General features: G+C 45.7%; 1 protein-coding gene across 1 annotated transcript; it reads right to left on the bottom strand.

The window, feature by feature from the left end:
- Positions 1-7,245: 7,245 nt before the first annotated feature.
- On the bottom strand, positions 7,246-22,750 carry SULT4A1 (sulfotransferase family 4A member 1). Its single transcript, XM_075275112.1, has 7 exons — positions 22,461-22,750; positions 16,897-17,027; positions 16,488-16,568; positions 16,254-16,380; positions 12,155-12,249; positions 11,875-12,013; positions 7,246-7,874 (listed from the first exon to the last, which is right to left on the bottom strand). The coding sequence occupies exons 1-7, from the start codon at positions 22,627-22,629 to the stop codon at positions 7,762-7,764; spliced, it is 855 nt and encodes a 284-aa protein (XP_075131213.1). The 5' UTR covers positions 22,630-22,750; the 3' UTR covers positions 7,246-7,761.
- Between the last annotated feature and the right edge of the window lie 1,366 nt (positions 22,751-24,116).

Below are 24,116 nucleotides of genomic sequence, written 5' to 3'. Positions count from 1 at the left end.
CACACAGTATAATGCCCCCTCCTCTGGCCCTTACACAGTATAATTCCCCCTCCTCTGGCCCTTACACAGTACAATGCCCCCTCCTTGTGGCCCTCACACAGTATAATGCCCCCTCCTTGTGGCCCTCACACAGTATAATTCCCCCTCCTTGTGGCCTTCACACAGTATGTTGCCCCCTCCTCTTGCCCTTACACAGTATAATGTCCCCCTTGTGGCCCTTACACAGTATAATGCCCCCTCCTCTGGCCCTTACACAGTATAATTCCCCCTCCTCTGGCCCTTACACAGTACAATGCCCCCTCCTTGTGGCCCTCACACAGTATAATGCCCCCTCCTTGTGGCCCTCACACAGTATAATGCCCCCTTTTTGCTCTCACACAGTGTAATGCCCCCTCCTCCGGTCCTCACACAGTATAATGTTCCCCTTGTGGCCTTCACACAGTATAATGCCCCCTCCTCTGGCCCTTACACAGTATAATGCCCCCTCCTTGTGGCCCTTACACAGTATAATGCCCCCTCCTCTGGCCCTTACACAGTATAATTCCCCCTCCTCTGGCCCTTACACAGTACAATGCCCCCTCCTTGTGGCCCTCACACAGTATAATGCCCCCTCCTTGTGGCCCTCACACAGTATAATGCCCCCTCCTTGTGGCCCTCACACAGTATAATGCCCCCTCGTGGCCCTCACACAGTATAATACCCCCTCCTTGTGGCCCTCACACAGTATAATGCCCCCTCCTCTGGCCCTTACACAGTATAATGCCCCCTGCTTGTGGCCCTCACACAGTATAATGCCCCCTCCTCTGGCCCTTACACAGTATAATGCCCCCTCCTCTGGCCCTTACACAGTATAATACCCCCTCATGGCCTTCACACGGTATAATACCCTCTCCTTTTTGCTCTCACACAGTATAATGCCCCATCCTCTGGTCCTCACACAGTATAATGTCCCCTTGTGGCCCTTACACAGTATAATGCCCCCTCCTCCGGTCCTCACACAGTATAATGCCCCTTCCTTTTTGCTCTCACACAGTATAATGCCCCATCCTCTGGTCCTCACACAGTATAATGCCCCCTCCTCCGGTCCTCACACAGTATAATGCCCCCTTGTGGCCCTTACACAGCATAATGCCTCCTCCTTTTGGCTCTCAAGCAGTATAATGCCTCCTCTTTGTGGCCTTCGCACACTAATCCCCATTATTGTGCCGCCCTACAGTATAATGCCCCTATATTGTGGCTCCCTCATTAATAGTGCAAAATGTAAATAAATAATGAATACTCGCTTAGCCCCGTTTACCTACAGTCTCTTCTGCTTGTGGCTTTGGAGGAACAGACACGTTCCAGTGACATCACTGCTGGGAGCAGAGACAGGGGCTGAAGACGGGACTGTACCCGAAATCCAGAACTGCCCCTCTGAATCAGTCAGGAGGTTTCCTTTGTAATGTGATACATGATCTGTATACTACCAGACACATATAGGTCCATAGGAGTCCCTGTTTGTCATATTACGGTTCCATAATACGGCCATATCATGTCATGAACAGCTTTGAGTATCATGCAGTGAACTTCATGTTTCAAGGTTTCAGGGTGAAAGCTGTGCCATAAGGTGGACCAATGCGCCACCTGCTGACAGATATGGGAACTACCCAAAGCAGTGCCATATGTGTATAGAGCAATGTAGGATGGTAAAGTATACAGCACATAGCAGAATGGAGAAATATTCAGATTTCAGGTTTTCAGGCCCCTGGGTGTTGTTTAATACTGATGCCCTATGGACAGAGTCGGTCATCAGTACCCAATCGATGGGCAGTTTGACACCCAGGCCCCGCACTGATCAGCTGATCCAGGCTACTGCTGTGTATGGGGCCAGTCTACACCTGCTCATAGGCCCGTTCACTGTATAGCAATGTGCAGCCCTGACCGTGTATGGGTTCATGGGTCAGTGCGGGACACACAAGTCTCAGGCCAGGTCCTATTCTTGTCCATTTTGCAATCCGGACTCATTAATTCGAGTGTAGGGGTCACAGATGTCAGCTGTGTGCATTGTTCATGGACCTGTACACAACCACACACAGTTGTGTGAACACGACCTAAGCGAGAATAGTGTAAGGATAAGTGAGCAAATGTCTCCATCTAGTGGAAAGTGATGAGATTGACAACACATGATCACAACTGTGCCAGTATTCTTTACGGGCCCCATGGACTGCCATGTGACCATCTTAATGTGATGGCTTCTTTTGGATATTAAAGGGGGTATCCCATGAAGTAAAGTCAGCAGGAACTTCTGTCTCGTGCTCCACATTCAACCTGAAAGCAAGATGTGGGGGGGACTGGTGATGGTCGACGCTCTGCCGCTGACTTTACTTTGTGGGACGACTCCCTTTAAGGATAATGTATACCATAGTACCCCCCACATAGTATAAGTCCTCCTTGGTTCCTCACATAGTATATTGTCCCCTAAGTGCCCGCACATAACATAATGTCCGCCTTACTACCCCCACACAGTATAATGTCCTCCTTAGTGTCCCCACACAGTATAATGCCCTTATTAGTGTCACCGCACAGTATAATGTCCTCCTTAGTGTCCCCACACATTATAATGCCCTCTTTAATGTCACCGCACAGTATAATGTCCTCCTTAGTGTCCCCACACAGTATAATATCCTCCTTAGTGTCCCCACACAGTATAATGTCCTCCTTAGTGTCCCCACACAGTATAATGTCCTCCTTAGTGTCCCCACACAGTATAATGCCCTCCTTAGTGTCCCCACACAGTATAATGTCCTCCTTAGTGTCCCCACACAGTATAATGCCCTCCTTAGTGTCCCCACACAGTATAATGCCCTCCTTAGTGTCCCCACACAGTATGTCTTCCTTAGTGTCCCCACACAGTATAATGTCCTCCTTAGTGTCCCCACACAGTATAATGCCCTCCTTAGTGTCCCCACACAGTATAATGCCCTCCTTAGTGTCCCCACACAGTATAATGTCCTCCTTAGTGTCCCCACACAGTATAATGCCCTCCTTAGTGTCCCCACACAGTATAATGTCCTCCTTAGTGTCCCCACACAGTATAATGCCCTCCTTAGTGTCCCCACACAGTAAAATGTCTTCCTTAGTGTCCCCACACAGTATAATGTCCTCCTTAGTGTCCCCACACAGTATAATGCCCTCCTTAGTGTCCCCACACAGTATAATGCCCTCCTTAGTGTCCCCACACAGTATAATGCCCTCCTTAGTGTCCCCACACAGTATAATGCCCTCCTTAGTGTCCCCACACAGTATAATGTCCTCCTTAGTGTCCCCACACAGTATAATGCCCTCCTTAGTGTCCCCACACAGTATAATGTCTTCCTTAGTGTCCCCACACAGTATAATGTCCTCCTTAGTGTCCCCACACAGTATAATGTCCTCCTTAGTGTCCCCACACAGTATAATGCCCTCCTTAGTGTCCCCACACAGTATAATGCCCTCCTTAGTGTCCCCACACAGTATGTCTTCCTTAGTGTCCCCACACAGTATAATGTCCTCCTTAGTGTCCCCACACAGTATAATGCCCTCCTTAGTGTCCCCACACAGTATAATGCCCTCCTTAGTGTCCCCACACAGTATAATGTCCTCCTTAGTGTCCCCACACAGTATAATGTCCTCCTTAGTGTCCCCACACAGTATAATGCCCTCCTTAGTGTCCCCACACAGTATAATGCCCTCCTTAGTGTCCCCACACAGTATAATGTCCTCCTTAGTGTCCCCACACAGTATAATGCCCTCCTTAGTGTCCCCACACAGTATAATGTCCTCCTTAGTGTCCCCACACAGTATAATGCCCTCCTTAGTGTCCCCACACAGTATAATGCCCTCCTTAGTGTCCCCACACAGTATAATGCCCTCCTTAGTGTCCCCACACAGTATAATGTCCTCCTTAGTGTCCCCACACAGTATAATGCCCTCCTTAGTGTCCCCACACAGTATAATGTCCTCCTTAGTGTCCCCACACAGTATAATGCCCTCCTTAGTGTCCCCACACAGTATAATGCCCTCCTTAGTGTCCCCACACAGTATAATGTCCTCCTTAGTGTCCCCACACAGTATAATGCCCTCCTTAGTGTCCCCACACAGTATAATGTCTTCCTTAGTGTCCCCACACAGTATAATGTCCTCCTTAGTGTCCCCACACAGTATAATGCCCTCCTTAGTGTCCCCACACAGTATAATGCCCTCCTTAGTGTCTCCACACAGTATAATGCCCTCCTTAGTGTCCCCATCACAGTATAATGCCCTCCTTAGTGTCTCCACACAGTATAATGTCCTCCTTTGTGTCCCCACACAGTATAATGTCCTCCTTAGTGTCCCCATCACAGTATAATGCCCTCCTTAGTGTCTCCACACAGTATAATGTCCTCCTTAGTGTCCCCACAGAGAATAATGTCCTCCTTAGTGTCCCCACACAGTATAATGCCCTCCTTAGTGTCTCCACACAGTATAATGCCCTCCTTAGTGTCCCCACACAGTATAATGTCCTCCTTAGTGTCCCCATACAGTATAATGCCCTCCTTAGTGTCCCCACACAGTATAATGTCTTCCTTAGTGTCCCCACACAGTATAATGCCCCCCTTAGTGTCCCCACACAGTATAATATCCTCCTTAGTGTCCCCACACAGTATAATGCCCTCCTTAGTGTCCCCACACAGTATAATGCCCTCCTTAGTGTCCCCACACAGTATAATGTCCTCCTTAGTGTCCCCACACAGTATAATGTCGTCCTTAGTGTCCCCACACAGTATAATGTCCTCCTTAGTGTCCCCACACAGTATAATGCCCTCCTTAGTGTCCCCACACAGTATAATGCCCTCCTTAGTGTCCCCACACAGTATAATGTCCTCCTTAGTGTCCCCACACAGTATAATGCCCTCCTTAGTGTCCCCACACAGTATAATGCCCTCCTTAGTGTCTCCACACAGTATAATGCCCTCCTTAGTGTCCCCATCACAGTATAATGCCCTCCTTAGTGTCTCCACACAGTATAATGTCCTCCTTTGTGTCCCCACACAGTATAATGTCCTCCTTAGTGTCCCCATCACAGTATAATGCCCTCCTTAGTGTCTCCACACAGTATAATGTCCTCCTTAGTGTCCCCACACAGTATAATGTCCTCCTTAGTGTCCCCACACAGTATAATGCCCTCCTTAGTGTCTCCACACAGTATAATGCCCTCCTTAGTGTCCCCACACAGTATAATGTCCTCCTTAGTGTCCCCATACAGTATAATGCCCTCCTTAGTGTCCCCACACAGTATAATGTCTTCCTTAGTGTCCCCACACAGTATAATGCCCCCCTTAGTGTCCCCACACAGTATAATATCCTCCTTAGTGTCCCCACACAGTATAATGCCCTCCTTAGTGTCCCCACACAGTATAATGCCCTCCTTAGTGTCCCCACACAGTATAATGTCCTCCTTAGTGTCCCCACACAGTATAATGTCGTCCTTAGTGTCCCCACACAGTATAATGCCCTCCTTAGTGTCCCCACACAGTATAATGCCCTCCTTAGTGTCCCCACACAGTATAATGTCCTCCTTAGTGTCCCCACACAGTATAATGTCCTCCTTAGTGTCCCCACACAGTATAATGTCCTCCTTAGTGTCCCCACACAGTATAATGTCCTCCTTAGTGTCCCCACACAGTATAATGTCCTCCTTAGTGTCCCCACACAGTATAATGTCCTCCTTAGTGTCCCCACACAGTATAATGTCCTCCTTAATGCCCCATTTAGCATAATATCCTCCTTAATGTCCCCACAAATTATAATGTCCCCTCTAGAGCCCCACATAGTGCATTGCCCCCTTACTTGTAGGCTTCTGTAGGGTCAGCCTTTGGAGAGGAATTTGACCCACTGAAATTCCTCCGAGTGACATTGTCCTAAAACCTTTTTTTAAAAAAGAAAAAAAAAATTGCTTGGGGGCCCCATATTTACACATCCAGATTTTTTTTTTTCATCTATAAAGCTGTGTGAGGGCTCGTTTGCAGGGTGAGCTGCGCAGTAAGTTGCTTTGTGACAACAATGATGGCAATGACAATGAGTTCGTCACCCACAAATTACTATTATACTCAGATCCCACAATATAATACATGGAGGCCCATATACTAAAGAGAGATACCTTACCTGAGCTCTCTTGCGTTCCCTCTTCGCTGATGTCACACACCCCAGGTGACTGCTGATGCCCCATCCTATTGAAGCATTATGACATTGGTGCCCCCCATTTAACTCTGAGGCCCTCTGTGGTGCATGACATCAGCCAGGAGATTGGAAGAGGATCCCAAGAGAGTGCCGGATGCCACAAGGGAGCCCAGGAGGGGTGAAGGAAGGTGAGTATAAGTCTATATTATTTTACTGCACCTCCCCGGGGCTTCTGCTTATTATGAAGGGAAATCCTGAAAATGGATTTCATAAGGTTCGCCCATCTGTAGCTGCCAGGGTTATCCCATTCCTCACGACGGTCCAGGACTCCATGACCTGTCTCAGTCGGCTGGATGGGATGTATGTCCTGACTCCAACTCATCTGCATCCTCTCCGGACACAGATGAGTTGTATACAATAGGGGCAGCTGGAGGGCGACATTAAACTGGGGGTAACTGGAGGGGGAAATTATTCTGTGAGGATAGATGAAGTGGGGCATTAAACTGAGGGAAACTGGAAGGGAAAATTATACTGTGGGGGTTGCTGAAGGGGGACATTAAACTGGGGGCAACTGAAGAGGGACATTAAACTGTGGGGCAATTGGTGGGGGAAATTATACAGTGGGGTCAGCTGGAGGGGGACATTAAACTGGGGGCAAATGAAGGGGATAGTTATACTGTAGGGGCAGCTGAAGGGGGACATTAAAATGGAGGAGGTCATGAACCTTTCAGAACATTGGGAGAGGGATATTATGCTATGGGGGCACCTGGATGTGTCATACCATGTTAGGGTGACTTTAGGGGCATTATGGAAATGGGCAGGGTCAATGTGGAAGTGTGTGGGGTTAAATTTGCCACGGCACATATAGTTGGGAGGTATGCTATCCTAGTCTACTCTCCAATTCTGAAAAAGTTCTGGGCAACAACTATGGCGGGGACCACTACGGTTTACACATGGGCCAAAAAGAGAATTAGAGATTTGGACACTCACAGCCCCAGATATTCTTGGCACCAGGGCATTCAGTCTGTATTCCCGACAACCCCCCCCCCCCCCCCCGAGACTCCGAGCTGATATATAAGATTGAGATTTTATTTATATAGAATGATGACACAAACCATACAACCAATGCGACAACAAAGCCCTGAGATGCGTTTCACACACAGCATTCAACGCCGGCTGACCCGCCGTCCGTCCGCTCCATGATCTGATTTATCAAAGATTCTGACAATAATCTCCATTGAAAAGCGCTAGAAAATACATTGAACTATGAACTCCACAAAGAGGAAGAGATAAGAGAGGGCGCACCCCCAGTGCCTCATAGGACCCATAGACAGAATTCATACGTTTCGTCACAGCCGGACAGTGGCTCCTGGTCTGTACCCAGCGCCGACCATGCTCTGATAGGTTTACTCGGCACCTGACGTGTCAGCAGTCACTGCTCCATAGAATAGAAGGGGATATAAGCAATGAAATACTGAGATAGGCAGTGACGGCGGCGGCCCGGGAACAGTATATTGTGCAGCAGGTGTAAACAGAGGCCGTAAGCTCATCTAGCTAATACATGGGGAATAATGCATGCGTTTCCTATAAGCTGAAGTCAAAGGTCAGATCAGACTTCCCCATCCTCTGCTTATACACCAGGTCGAATTTGTCATTCATCGAAACGGTGAAAATATCTTTCCATAGGCCGATCCTTCCTGAAGAGAAAGAGCAAAGGGTTAAAAATTCCAGTCAAATATGACAATTCTCCCTACTATATTCATCCTTGACCACAGGGGGCAGAATGAGCACGGATTGGGCCGTTGTACTAAAGATAGTCTGTGAGACAAAGAGTTGAATTGGATTTAAAGGGGACCGTTCACCACCTCAAGCATCGTCAACTTTTTGCAGACTTCAATAGCGGCCGCTCCACTGATTCCGACGCAGTTGGAACTTTTTCTCTAGCCCCTACCGTTCCTGAGCAATCACTGCTGTTAGTTTGTAAAAATTAGGCTCTACTACGGTTAGGTGGGCGGTGCCAAGCTGTTTGCTGTAGTCTAGGACCGCCCACCTGAACTATGTGAAACTAACAACACAGATTACTCAGGAACGGTTGGGGCTAGAGAAAAAATTCCAACTGTGCTGGAATCGGTGGAGCAGCGCCTATTGAATGACGTGGAGGTGGTGAAAGGTCCTCTTTATAGGGGTCGTACAGGAGTAGAAAATATAGCTGCTTTCTTTTCAAAACAGCGCCACACCCATCCACGGTTTGCATCTGACGTGTATGAGCATAGTGAGACATGATAGGACTGAGATTCACAATAGTAAGTCAGCATTTAGTAAAATCTGCTTTTTATAAGCCCCTCTTATTAAAGGGATTTCTAGAAGTTAGATGGATGGCATATCTTTAGGATGTTAGCAATATCTGATTGGCAAGGGTCCATTAGCCGGGACCCACACAGATCAGCTGCTCGAAGCCTGTGTAGCTCAATCACATTCACAAGAGTGGGGCTGAGCTTCAATACCAAACATAGCCACTATACAATGGACGGCGCTGTGCTTGGTTTTTAGTGAAGAGGCTACAGTGCTCATCAAACAGCTGATCAGTGGGGGTGCCGACCTATATTACAACAATATGATGTGCAATCTGCTAAGGAAAGGTGATGTTTGCCTTTAAATATGACGGTAGAGGCAGCGAACCTGCCCTGCATTATGGATGAGAAACCCACCTGACGCCCGCTGTTCCTGTAACTGGGAAGCATGCAAAACAAGCTAATGAAGAAGCTTCAGAACGAAAATAACCAAAGGGCTAAAAGAAAGCACAACAGAACTGAAAAATAAGACCATATTCACACCGCAAAAGAAACGGAAAGATGATGCATAAATAAAGCTTGACATAAAAAACATGAATGACATCAGCATCAGATTTACATAAACGCTAATAACATGCACACAATGAAAGGGAATACAATGACATGACTGTTTTATTCCAGACATAGCGCCACACTTTTTTCAAAGGTTGTTCCTTGTATTGCAGATCAGCCTATTCCTTTGAATGGGGCAATACCAAGCACAACCCATGGACAAGAGTGGCGCTCTTTCTGGAAAAAAGCAGTTTTTTTTATTCTTAAAGAAACACTGCAGCGTTTCTTCTTAGCTTTGCAATGTGGTCATTGTAGTAGTCACGTAGAGAGCAAATGTCATAATTCTGATGCAACTACCCATGTCTAGCACCTGTAGCCTTGTCTTGTACTTATGCTTAGAACCTGTATCCTTGTACTTGTACCCATGTCTAGTACTTGTACCTTTGGCTTATATTTGAGCTCATATCTAGTACCTGTACCCTTGTCTTGTACCCATGCTTAGAACCCATACCCTTATACTTGTACCCATGTCTAGTACTTGCACCTTTGGCTTATATTTGAGCTCATATCTAGCACCTGTACCCTTATCTTGTACTTATGTCTCATATCTGTACCATTGTCTTGTACTTGTACCTTTGTTTTATATTTTTGTTCATGTCCAGGTCCTGTACACTTATATCCATGTCTAGTTCCTGTGCCTATGTATTATACCTGTACCTATATCTAGTGCCTTTACACTTATCTTGTACCTGTACCCTTGTCTTGTACTCATACCTAGTACCTGTACTCTTGTGTTGTACTTGTACCCATGTCTAGTACCTGTACCCATATCGTGCACCTGTACCCATGTCTAGTACCTGTAATCTTGTCTAGTACCTGTACCCATGTCTAGTACCTGTAATCTTGTCTAGTACCTGTACCCATGTCTAGTACCTGTAATCTTGTCTAGTACCTGTACCCATATTGTGCACCTGTACCCATATCGTGCACCTGTACCCATGTCTAGTACCTGTACCCATGTCTAGTACCTGTAATCTTGTTTAGTACCTGTACCCATGTCTAGTACCTGTAATCTTGTCTAGTACCTGTACCCATCTCTAGTACCTGTACCCATCTCTAGTACCTGTACCCATGTCTAGTACCTGTACCCATGTCTAGTACCTGTAATCTTGTCTAGTACCTGTAATCTTGTCTAGTACCTGTACCCATGTCCTATACCTGTACCCATATCTTGTACCTGTACCCATGTCTAGTACCTGTACCAATGTCTTGTACCTGTATCCATCTCTAGTACCTGTACCCATGTCTAGTACCTGTACCCATCTCTAGTACCTGTACCCATCTCTAGTACCTGTACCCATGTCTAGTACCTGTAATCTTGTCTAGTACCTGTAATCTTGTCTAGTACCTGTACCCATGTCCTATACCTGTACCCATATCTTGTACCTGTACCCATGTCTAGTACCTGTACCAATGTCTTGTACCTGTATCCATCTCTAGTACCTGTACCCATGTCTAGTACCTGTACCCATGTCTAGTACCTGTACCCATCTCTAGTACCTGTACCCATGTCTAGTACCTGTACCCATCTCTAGTACCTGTACCCATGTCTAGTACCTGTACCCATGTCCTATACCTGTACCCATATCTTGTACCTGTACCCATGTCTAGTACCTGTACCAATGTCTTGTACCTGTATCCATCTCTAGTACCTGTACCCATGTCTAGTACCTGTACCCATCTCTAGTACCTGTACCCATGTCTAGTACCTGTACCCATGTCTAGTACCTGTAATCTTGTCTAGTACCTGTAATCTTGTCTAGTGTCTGTACCCATGTCCTATACCTGTACCCATATCTTGTACCTGTACCCATGTCTAGTACCTGTACCAATGTCTTGTACCTGTATCCATCTCTAGTACCTGTACCCATGTCTAGTACCTGTACCCATCTCTAGTACCTGTACCCATGTCTAGTACCTGTACCCATGTCTAGTACCTGTAATCTTGTCTAGTGTCTGTACCCATGTCCTATACCTGTACCCATATCTTGTACCTGTACCCATGTCTAGTACCTGTACCAATGTCTTGTACCTGTATCCATCTCTAGTACCTGTACCCATGTCTAGTACCTGTACCCATCTCTAGTACCTGTACCCATGTCTAGTACCTGTACCCATGTCTAGTACCTGTAATCTTGTCTAGTGTCTGTACCCATGTCCTATACCTGTACCCATATCTTGTACCTGTACCCATGTCTAGTACCTGTACCAATGTCTTGTACCTGTATCCATCTCTAGTACCTGTACCCATGTCTAGTACCTGTACCCATCTCTAGTACCTGTACCCATCTCTAGTACCTGTACCCATGTCTAGTACCTGTACCCATGTCTAGTATCTGTACCAATGTCTTGTACCTGTACCCATCTCTAGTACCTGTACCCATGTCTAGTACCTGTAATCTTGTCTAGTACCTGTACCTTTTGTCTTGCTTGCATAAATACAGTGTATAATATGAACCTAGAATACTAATTTTGCTGCGTGTTACATAGAGATATTCCATGCTGAGTAACACTGAATGTATGTTGTTGTATTGCATTGTGGGGATGTAGCTGTACAGTGACTGGTATACTGTAAGACTTCATAGGTATACTGTAGATATACTGTAAGACTTCATAGGTTGATCTTGAACTTTTGATGCAGCTTTGGATGTGATTGGAGAATAACATATGATGTCTCAAAAGCAAAATATTTTTGAATGACTATTATATTTTGATTCAAACTGTAAAATTGTGTTCCCGCTAGATCTTAGAAGGGTATACACAGGTGGTAGAGCTTTAGCTGCTGTATACTCACCTCTGCCGATAGGAAGTGCCTCTGCGTTGCAGCATTGGTCGATGAGCTGGTGGCAATGTTCTACTGTAGACTCCAACTGAGCTTTATCATAGGACACACCCAGGAATCTCACCAGCTGCTCCACCATTGTGCCGAGGTCCTGGTAAGACAGGCATAAACTGTATACACAGGTATATACCGTAATGTAACACTATTATAAGCCGCTCAGTGGGGGAAACTTTGGCCGTGCAATAATAGTGTGACAGGGCAGGACCATGGAAGGCCCATAACCCAGCCTTACCTTGTGCATATCTTCATACTTCAGAAATAGTACATTCGAGTCCAAACGGTGATCCCAGAATTCTTGGACGTGGTCAAACCATGAACCATAACCCACTGGACAAGGAAAGAGTCAAGAATATTCAATGGCATGTAAGAGGGTAAGGTCCATTATTCATCAGTCATGTAAGAAATTGTGAGAACTGCAACATGCTGCGTCTCTGAATGTTAAAGCAGACCGATCCCTTGGACAAAGACTGTGCAGCTGTAACTGTATAGCTGCACAGTTCTCTCTATCAGTGGCGTAACTAGCAATGGCGGGGCCCCGTGGCGAACTTTTGACATGGGGCCCCCTTCAAGAGGGGTACATGGGCGTGCAGGCTGTTTGTGAATAAGAGGGTGATGTGGGGTGCAGGGTGTGTATAAGCAAGACGGGAAATGGGGGTGCAAGCTGTGTGCGAGCAAGAGGGTGATCTGGAGGGGGAACCCCCCATTCCACCACACTCTTGCTCACCCACAGCCTACACCCTCATTCCCCCTTCTTTCTCACATACAGCCTGCACCCCCATGTACCCCTCTTGCTCACACACAGCCTGCATGCCCATGTACCCTTCTTGCTCACATAGGACAGAATGGGGGGTGCAGACTGTGAGTAGGAGGGGTACATAGGTGTGCAGGCTGTATGTGAGAAAGGAAGGAATGGGGGGTGCAGACTGTGAGTAGGAGGGGTACATAGGTGTGCAGGCTGTATGTGAGAAAGGAAGGAATGGGGGTGCAGACTTTCTCACACACAGCCTGCACCCCCATGTACCCCTCTTCCTCACAGCCTATAACCCATTCCCCCCATTGTACACTGACCTATACAATTCGGGAAGCTCCGCCCACAAAAGACACTGAGTCTATGTTAGTAGATTAAGGGACCTTTGATGACATCATGTCTCAGGTCCTTCAATCTACTAGTATACAGTCCTATGAAAAAGTTTGGGCACCCCTATTAATCTTAATCATTTTTAGTTCTAAATATTTTGGTGTTTGCAGCAGCCATTTCAGTTTGATATATCTAATAACTGATGGACACAGTAATATTTCAGGATTGAAATGAGGTTTATTGTACTAACAGAAAATGTGCAATATGCATTAAACCAAAATTTGACCGATGCAAAAGTATGGGCATCGCCCTTTTAAAGAGATAACAGCCTCTAGTCGCTTCCTGTAGCTTTTAATCAGTTCCTGGATCCTGGATGAAGGTATTTTGGACCATTTCTTTCTACAAAACAATTCAAGTTCAGTTAAGTTTGATGGTCGCCGAACATGGACAGCCCGCTCTCAAATGATCTGAAAACAAAGATTGTTCAACATAGTTGTTCAGGGGAAGGATACAAAACGTTGTCTCAGAGATTTAACCTGTCAGTTTCCACTGTGAGGAACATAGTAAGGAAATGGAAGACCACAGGGACAGTTCTTGTTAAGCCCAGAAGTGGCAGGCCAAGAAAAATATCAGAAAGGCAGAGAAGAAGAATGGTGAGAACAGTCAAGGACAATCCACAGACCACCTCCAAAGAGCTGCAGCATCATCTTGCTGCAGATGGTGTCACTGTGCATCGGTCAACTATACAGCGCACTTTGCACAAATAGAAGCTGTATGGGAGAGTGATGAGAAAGAAGCCGTTTCTGCACGTACGCCACAAATAGAGTTGCCTGAGGTATGAAAAAGCACATTTGGACAAGGCAGCTTCATTTTGGAAACAAAAATTGAGTTGTTTGGTTATAAAAAAAGGCGTTATGCATGGCGTCCAAAAAGAAACAGCATTGCAAGAAAAACACTTGCTACCCACTGTAAAATTTGGTGGAGGTTCCATCATGCTTTGGGGCTGTGTGGCCAATGCCGGCATCGGGAATCTTGTTAAAGTTGAGAGTCGCATGGATTCCACTCAGTATCAGCAGATTCTTGAGAATAACGTTCAAGAATCAGTGACGAAGTTGAAGTTACGCCGGGGATGGATATTTCAGCAAGACAATGATCCAAAACACCGCTCCAAATCCTCAGGCATTCATGCAGAGGAACAATTACAATGTTCTGGAATGGCCATCCCAGTCCCCAGACCTGAATATCATTGAACATCTGTGGGATGATTTGAAGCGGGCTGTCCATGCTCGGCGACCATCAAACTTAACTGAACTTGAATTGTTTGTCCAAAATACCTTTATCCAGGATCCAGGAACTGATTAAAAGCTACAGGAAGCGACTAGAGGCTGTTATCTTTGCAAAAGGAGGATCTACTAAATATTAATGTCACTTTTCTGTTGAGGTGCCCATACTTTTGCACCGGTCAAATTTTGGTTTAATGCATATTGCACATTTTCTGTTAGTACAATAAACCTCATTTCAATCCTGAAATATTACTGTGTCCATTAGTTATTAGATATATCAAACTGAAATGGCTGTTGCAAATACCAAAATATTTAGAACTAAAAATGATTAAGATTAATAGGGGTGCCCAAACATTTTCATAGGACTGTAGATGCCGGCACAGGGCTTGGGACAGTGGGCAGGAGATAGAAGTTTCTCCTGCCCGCTGTCACTATGCAAGTGCCGGGAGGCAGCAGGGGCCCGGACAGCGGGCGGTCCCTGCTTGGGTACAGTAGTAAAGGCAGCAATTTCTCGCTTTACTACTGTTGAAAGATGGACTGTGGAGGAGGCAGCTCCTCTCCATCTTCAGGCAGCCCCCGGCACTGCAGTAAATAGGGCCCATTACATGCTGGAGTTACACCAGCAGGTAACAGCCTATTTTTTAAAAAAAATCTGCAGCGGTAGCGGCTGTCACCGGGCCCCCTAGTGTCCCGGGCCATGTGGCAGCTGCTAACCGGGTAGTTACGCTCCTGCTCTCTATGATCTGGCAGATCAATGAACAGTTTGCCTGGTGATTTAGGAGAGAGCACAGAGAGTTGAAGATGGAGCAGAAGTGAGAAAAGATTTTACACTGAGTGGGAACAGGAAGGTTAAAAAAAAAAAAATCACAGGGAGATGAGGGCGAATAGAGAGGACTGTGCAGCTGTAACTGCATAGCTGCACAATTCACTCTATGACCTGGCAGGACAAGTCTGAAATGCTATGCATGACGATTAAAGGAGAAGCGCAGAGAGACTGCATATCTTTTAGTTTCAGTGGGAAGAAGAGTTTTCTCCTAATCAGAGAGAAAAGAATGCAGGGAAGGGATAGAGAACACTGTGCAGCTATAACTCTTTATGATCCTACAGAACAATTAAGGAATGCTCTACCTCATGATTAAGGGGAGAGAGAAGAGAGTCTGCCCATTTTATTTTGCATGGGAACAGAAAGGTTTCCTTCAAGTTGCAGAGAGAGAAGAGTGCAGGGAGGGGATAGAGAGGACTGTGCAGTCCTAAGAGTTCTCCCTACGATCTGATTATCCACTTTGCATGACAATTACAGGGAGAAGACAGGGAGTCTGTGTATTTTTAGTCTTAGTGGGAGCAGGGAGAGTTTGCTTCAAATCATAAAGGCAAGAGTGTAGAGAGTGGATAGAGAGAACTGTGCAGTATGCATAGTTTTAGGCTTAGTGGGGACAGATGACTTTGCTCCAAATCACAGATAGAAGAGTGCAGGGAATGAATAGAGAGGACTGTGCAGCTGTAACTGCATAGCTGCACAATTCACTCTATGACTACCTGGCGGGGCAAGTCAGGAACGCTCTGCCTAATGATTAAGGGAAGAGTGCAGAGAGCCTGCCCATTTTATTTTGCATGGGAACAGAACGGTTTCCTTCAATTTGCAGAGAGTGAAGAGTACAGGTAGGGGATAGAGAAGACTGTGCAGTCATAACAGTTCTCCCTATGATTCACCTTGCATGACAATTACAGGGAGAATACAGAGAGTCTGTGTATTTTTAGTCTTAGTTTGAACAGCAACATTTGCTCCAAATCAAAGATAGAAGAGTGCAGGGAGGGGATAGAGAGGACTGTGTAGCTGTAACTGTATAGCTGCATAGTTCTCTTTATGATCCGGCACAACAATTCAGGAACCCTCTTCCTGATGATTATGGGAGAGTACAGAGAGTCAGCACACAAGCTAGAGGAGAGGTGAGATTAGACTTTTTTCTCACATTTGTCATTCATGAACCTTCGGCAGAATTCCTGGAACGTTCCTCTGTAGCTCATTGTCCTCAGGGAGCGGTGGAACTGGTAATAAGACACTACTAAGTCTTTGGGATTACGAGCCATATAGATAACCTGTAACAAATTATATGAACCTGATTATAAAGACTGTGTGACTACAACTAATGACATCTTGGGTATTTTTAAAGGGGTACTCCACTTTGGTGGTGGTGGGTTCTTACCTTGGACTCTCCATTGTGCAGGTCTGTAGGCAGGAATCGGTATGGGAGGTGACTTTTTATAAGTCTAGGAGATGTCAATTCCTAAATCAAAAATACGTCAAACGTTATAAACATATGTAGAACAAGGAGACGTACCATTAACACCAGCTGGAAAGACATAACTAGGAACGGCGCCACACCAGTCCAATGGTTGTGTAGGGTATTGCAACTTGGCGTGACAAAAATAGGACTGAGTTGTAAAACCACACACAACTTGCGGACACATGTGGTGCTGTTTTGCTAATTTTGCACAACCCCCTTACTTCGTTTAGCAATGTCAATGGCCAGGCATAGGCCAAGCGATATATAATCCCACTATATGCCATATATATACCACTATATACTATATACCCAAGCCCCATATACTTACCTTGATTATATCCAATCCAGGCTGCGGATACTCGAGGACAGGCAGCTGCTCATCAATGTTCATCAGTCCTATCTCATCAGGGTCGGCTCCTTGACTTACTAAATACACTATTTCCTGGAGCAAGCTGGTTCCTACAGGAACACAAAAACAATGGGAATAATGCCGCATTTGTTTAAAGGGGTTTTCTGTCCCCAAATGGAATTTTGCATAACTAGCATAGACGTAGCAAACTTATGTCGTCGTCCCCCCCCCACACACACACAGCACAGCACAGAATAATGCTCCACAGTGGCATCCACACAGTATAGTGTCCCATAGTGGCCCCTCCACATACCGTAGTATAATGTCCCATAGTGGCCCCTCCACACAGTATAATGTCCCATAGTGGCCCCTTCAAATAGTATAATGTCTCATAGTGACCCCTCCAAGTAATATAATGTCACATAGCAGCGCCTGTATCCCGTATAATGTCCCATAGTGGCCCCTCCACATAGTATAATGTCCCATAGTGGCCCCTCCACATAATATAATATCCCATAGTGGCCCCTCCACATAGTATAATGTCCCATAGTGGCCCCTCCACATAGTATAATGTCTCATAGTGGCCCCTCCACATAGTATAATGTCCCATAGTGGCCCTTCCAAATAGTATAATGTCCCATAGTGGCCCTTCCATACAGTATTATGTCCCATAGTGGCCCTTCCAAATAGTATAATGTCCCATAGTGGCCCTTCCATACAGTATTATGTCCCATAGTGGCCCTTCCAAATAGTATAATGTCCCATAGTGGCCCTTCCATACAGTATAATATCACACAGTGGCCCCTCCATACAATATAATGCCCCCTAGTATAGACCCCAGAATATAATGGTAGCAGTTTGTTTCGGACTTGTTCGGTCTGAATCTCACCTGACGAATCTCAAGAGGTTCGCCCAACAAATACTATACTGATCCCCACTCCTGCCCATGGCAGCCTCCACTTCCCCTTCAGCCCTCCAGAGGACCTGTCAGATATGGGGTGCCCAGGGCCCCCTGGAGGGTTGGAGTGGAAGCAGAGGAGGCTGTGGGCAGGAGTGGAGATCCATAAATAAATACGGGCCACTAAGGGTGAGTTCACACTGCGTAAATGGCAGCTTATTCTGAACGTAAAACACGTTCAGAATAAGCGGCGTATAAAGCAGTTCCATTCATTTCTATGGGAGCCAGCATACGAGCGCTCCCCATAGAAATGAAGGGGCTGCTTCTTTCACTGCGAGCAGTCCCACTGAAGTGAATGGGAAGTGCTTGCGTGTACGGCTCGGCATGAGCAGAGCTAGACGTACATGCCAGCACTCCCCATTCACTTCAATGGGATTGCTCGCAGTGAAAAAGCAGCCCATTCATTTCTATGGGGAGCGCTCGCATGCCGGCTCCCATAGAAATGAATGGAACTGCTTTATACGCCGCTTATTCTGAACGTGTTTTACGTTCAGAATAAGCTGCCATTTACGTAGTGTGAACTAGTAGTTTTGCCATGGCTGATTACCTATCTGACCCCAGGACCCCACACTTATCATCTATTCTAGGAGCCTCCGGGTGGTGGGACCTGCTAGTGGAGCGTGCGGCACCAATACTATACAAGTAATAGGAGCGGTGCAGCAGCCCCATACACTGCAGAGCACCGATCCTGGAGCACTGCAGTGCTGCTCCTATTACTTGTATAATATTGGTGCAGCACGTTCCCCAGCAGTTTATAGCACCCAGAAGATGCCGAACAGCTGATCATGTGTCAGACCCCAGCAGATCACATACTGATAAAATATCCCAAATTTGGGTGGGAAAACCCCTTTATGGATCTGTTCACATCATTCGGTCTTATCTTGAAGTTGGGTTCACTATCAGTAATTTTTTTAGTCCCTAATTCCTTAGGATAGGTCATCATTATCTAATCAGTAGGGGTCCTATACCCAGGACCGCCGCAGATCAGCTGCTGAAGGCTGCCACAGTACCTCAGTGAAGGCTGACCTAATCTTAAGTACAGGTCATCAATCTTACAATCTCCGAAAACCCCTTTGCATAAAGCATGGTACAAGTATGGGGCTGGCACAAAGGTCATAAAACAGGGCAGTCCTTAGACCCCTTTTCAGAACACAGCTCCCCTGCTGAACAGCTAGGCTTCTTATAGGTGGCCTCATCATTGGCCATTGCAGGTGGAGGGAGTCTGCCTACTCTGACCTATGGACGGGGGGGGCCGCCATCGCTATAGTTTCCATAGTCCATGGTAGGACACGTGGGCAGGACTTGTCTTCATGACACAACCCCTTTAACCCAATGCTATCCTGACATTATGTGCCCGTGTTCATTCAGCGTTGCAGAATGCGACTTAAATTTCACGCGACCTGTAAAATTTGGAAATCCATTATGTAATGTCCCCTCTGGTGGAAACATTCAGAGCAGATCGTGTCATGTGGATCGCGAGATCCTAGAAAAAGGAAGAGAATTAAAGGGGTTTCTGGTCTCCAAAGATCCCCATGTTGTGGGTCAATAAATCAGCAAGTTACCCCCTATCCACTGGATTGGTGGTAACTTGCTGATCAGTGGGAATCCCTGCCGGGACTGAGAATTGGGGTGTTTTGCACCCCAGTCTGGACGGGATAGGATGTGCCACTCCATTCATTTGAATGGGTGCCACACCATTCATTTGAATGGGGGCCACTCCATTCAAAAGTAGGGAACAAAACACTCCAGTTCTTAAGATCTATGGAGGACCCAGCAGTGGGACCCTCATGAATCAGCACGTTACTCCCAATCCTGTGGATTGGACAACCCCCTTTGAAGAGCCTCGATGTCCTCCAGTACCGGCCCATTTGCTATAGGACTCTTATTTCTCAGGTAGACACGGCAGGTCGCGCGGCTGCTCCATGACATTCAGCAATGCTTAATCTCTCATCATTTATTCATATCCACTTACATAATCCGGAAATTTCTCAAATGCCACCAAAGCACATACTAAAGAGGAGAAGCATTAGAACAATATAGCGGCTTTCTTCTAGAAACAGCGCCACCTCTGTCTATGGGCTGTTTCTGGTACTGCATCTCCATCCATATCAGTAAATGGGATCTGATGATGGTTGGGCAGCCAAGGTTACCTGTCGTGGCACTAGACCGCCACATACTACAATGGGCCACTTTCTACCGAGTCCTCCCAAAGGGAAAATTCAGTATAGTGTGGTTGGGCCTAGGAGAACGAATGGCGGCCATCACTAGGACCCACACCGACTTGCAAAAACTATACGTATCAACCACTATAAAGTCATATGTGCCTGGATGACACCTATAGCAGAGTTCTCCATCAGAACTACAACTCCCAGCATGCCTTGCCATCCTAATGATGAATTACTCAATGGCAGCCAACGTTGATATCATTGAGAGCCGTACTGTTTCCTTACAGCGGCCACTATTGGTGAAATGTAGTATTACACGTCAGCCATTCGATATGTAATACGTTGACGGGCCGGGTCCTCCAGGGCAAGAGCTTCTCCTTTCATTAAAGGGGATCCCTGACTCACTTTATGATTGATGGGGTCCGACTTCTAGCACCCCCAAGGAACCTGAGAATGGGGACGGAGTGTGACAGACCATGGTGCAGATCCCTGCCCGATCAGGAAGCCGGAGCCATTGTGCAGGAGAAATACCATGAAGGTGAACTACGCCCCCTTATGTTCAGGATCGGTGGGGGTCTCAAAGGTCGGACTGATCACAAAGTGATGGCAAGTCCTAGTGATATGCCCTATAACCCTATTCCTCATAGGGAGGGATTGTCCTTAGGAGAGGTCACCAATATCTGATTGGTGGGGGTCTGACATGCGGGACCCCGAAACGTCATCTATCTGAAGAAAGCATTGCATTCAGATGAGTGCTGCACAGTGCTGTGTATTGTATAGTGGCCGTGCTTGGTATTGCAGCTCAGTCTCGTTCACTGTAATGGGACTGAGCTACAGACCCGCCTCGTGACGAATAAACATGAGGTCACATGGGGAAGTAACACAACCCCGAGCACTACGGCCACTATGGACACCTGATCTGCGGAGGGCACGGGGTGACAGATCAGATATTGGCGCCCCGCCGTAAATTAAGTTTTTGGAACACCCCCCCCCCCTTTAAAGTTATAATAACGTTAGTCACAAAAATGGACATCATGCAACCCAAGTCAAATGGGCAACTAGCTCTAGCCTAAAGGTACAATGTGTCCCCTATGCTACCCCTATGATCAGGAGGTCTTAAAGGGGTATTCCCACTAAAAATGTAAGTTAGTATTTATACAATAGCTGATCAATCTGTGATTCCCGGGACCCCCGCTGATCACTAGTAAGGGCGTCCCCGCCTCCCATCCTCAATATGCGCCTGCTCTGCATATAGGACTGATGGAGATAGCCAAGCACTGATCTTACACGACCACCCTCAGGGGTCTGAGGACCCTCGTCCTAGTGAAGACCCCATCAGTCACGCATTGAGCGCTCTTTACTAAGTCTCTGCTCACATCGTAGAGGGGGAATAAATGAAATGATAAGAAATATTAAATGTAATGATAAAATAAAAATAAGATATAATAATAATACAAATAATAATAATAAATAAAAATAATACAAATAATAAAAATAATAATATAAAATAAGACATATAATAATAATAATAATAATAATAATAATAATAAATAATATAAAAATAAGATATAATAATAAATAAAAATAATACAAATAATAATAAAAATAATAATAATATTAATAATAATAATATAAAAATAAGACATATAATACTACTAATAATAATACAAATAATAATAATATAAAAATAAGATCTATAATAATAATAAATAATAATAATACAAATAATAATAATAATATAAAAATAAGACATATAATACTACTACTAATAATAATACAAATAATAATAATTAATAAATAAATAAAATAATACTACTAATAATAATATAAAAATAAGACATATAATAATAAAATATAATAACAATAATAATATTGAATGTAAAAATAAAATAAAAATACAAATAATAATAATATATTTACTCATTATGCTAATTAAAATAATTCATTTATTATTATTAATAATAATAATGATAATAAGAACACAATTTAAACATTTTACATGTATTACTATTATTATTAATAAATTACAAACTAAAAGATTTATTAATAATAATACTAATAATAAATATAAATAAACTGCACGTCGTTGTAAGATACATGATAATATATATCAGATATTGCCCGTTGCGTTTCCGCCGGCAGTGCAGGGGTTAGCCATGACACAGACTGTCTGGGGGCACCTTCCTGCCCATGTTCTGTTCTGCAGACAGCGCCCCCACCCCCGGTGCCCCCAGATCTCCTCACATCACAGCATCAGATCCCTTACCATGAAAGTTTCCATGTATCATTGTGCAGACAGACGCCCATACAGCAGCCCCTGCCCCCCAATGCCAGGCTCACCCCCTCCCCTGTGCCCCCCTCATGCAGCCTAGGACTATTGCACAGCAGTGTTAACCCCTTGCAGCCTCTCCTGCATTTACCTGATTTGGGATAGGTAACAATCCAGATGTCATTCTCCCTGACAGGGAAGTCAGCAATCTCCTCCATCTTCCCTCTGCAGAATGGGGGTAACCTGATCCCATTGTACTCAAAGTACTTGCTCTCAAACTCCACAGGAGTGCTGGGGGTCTCTGCCTCACTCTCTGCCATGCTCAGGGGTGCAGGGGGGCGAGCAGCAGCAGGTGATGGCTAGCCTGGGGGGCCAGGGTGGGAGAAGGGATGCAGGATGCTCGGAGGCGATGATGTAATGCGATGCTGAGGATGCAGCACATCTGCTCTCCGACTACACCTAGTGGCCGCCGGACGCCAGTGCACGGGGGAGCCTCAGCTGGAGGCGCATGCGCAGCACTCCCTGCTCAGTAATGCTGCACTTTGGGGAATTGTCCTAGGCCTGACTGCCTTTCTGTGAATGGAGCCCAATCATTGAGTAATATTAGCTGTCTGCTCTGGCCATGAGCACAGCTGTTGTTCTGTAAGCTCAAAGCCATTTACTACCTGTCCATAACAGTGCACAAGGCGGTGGCTACAGGGGGGCCATTATTTATCAGGGGCGAAGTATTCACTAAGATTTAGGAGGATTTAATAACTTGTAATAAAGAAGAGATTATGACGAGCGCAAATACTGTTGGCGGCCAGCCCGGATATAGCGCCCACGTGTAATCCGTATTCTGCCCTGAGACCCAATGGCTGAAGCCGCCGTATAATAACGTCCCATGTCACCCTATAAAGTCATATAGAAAACTATACCCTAATTATAGAAGGGGCTCGTTCTGTAACACTGTGTATTATGAGGTTCTGCAGCAGCTGAGGTGTGTATTATGAGGTTCTACAGCAGCTGAGGTGTGTATTATGAGGTTCTGCAGCAGCTGAGGTGTGTATTATGATGTTCTGCAGCAGCTGAGGTGTGTATGATGATGTTCTACAGCAGCTGAGGTGTGTATTATGATGTTCTGCAGCAGCTGAGGTGTGTATTATGAGGTTCTGCAGCAGCTGAGGTGTGTATTATGGTGTTCTGCAGCAGCTGAGGTGTGTATGATGAGGTTCTGCAGCAGCTGAGGTGTGTATTATGGTGTTCTGCAGCAGCTGAGGTGTGTATTATAAGGGTCTGCAGCAGCTGAGGTGTGTATTATGATGTTCTGCAGCAGCTGAGGTGTGTACTATGATGTTCTGCAGCAGCTGAGGTGTGTATTATGATGTTCTGCAGCAGCTGAGGTGTGTATTATGAGGTTCTGCAGCAGCTGAGGTGTGTATTATGAGGTTCTGCAGCAGCTGAGGTGTGTATTATGATGTTGTGCAGCAGCTGAGGTGTGTATAATGAGGTTCTGCAGCAGCTGAGGTGTGTATTATAAGGTTCTGCAGCAGCTGAGGCGTGTATTATGAGGTTCTGCAGCAGCTGAGGTGTGTATTATGATGTTCTGCAGCAGCTGAGGTGTGTATTATGAGGTTCTGCAGCAGCTGAGGTGTGTATTATGTTCTGCAGCAGCTGAGGTGTGTATTATGAGGTTCTGCAGCAGCTGAGGTGTGTATTATGAGGTTCTGCAGCAGCTGAGGTGTGTATTATGAGGTTCTGCAGCAGCTGAGGTGTGTATTATGGTGTTCTGCAGCAGCTGAGGTGTGTATTATGATGTTCTGCAGCA

Source organism: Leptodactylus fuscus, chromosome 5 (genome assembly GCF_031893055.1).
Source record: "Leptodactylus fuscus isolate aLepFus1 chromosome 5, aLepFus1.hap2, whole genome shotgun sequence".
NCBI classification, from domain to species: domain Eukaryota; kingdom Metazoa; phylum Chordata; class Amphibia; order Anura; family Leptodactylidae; genus Leptodactylus; species Leptodactylus fuscus.
The sequence above is the reverse complement of the archived record's forward strand: the minus strand, read 5'-3'. Positions and strand labels throughout refer to the sequence as shown.

Excerpts from the sequence above, each read along its gene's own strand:
- SULT4A1 (XM_075275112.1), bottom strand. The coding sequence starts at position 22,629 with ATGGCAGAGAGTGAGGCAGAGACCCCCAGCACTCCTGTGGAGTTTGAG. Across the intron at positions 12,250-16,253 it reads AAGGTTCATGAATGACAAAT|TGGGTTATGGTTCATGGTTT; the intron begins GTGAGAAAAAAG and ends TTCCTTGTCCAG. Across the intron at positions 12,014-12,154 it reads AGTATGAAGATATGCACAAG|GACCTCGGCACAATGGTGGA; the intron begins GTAAGGCTGGGT and ends CTGTCTTACCAG.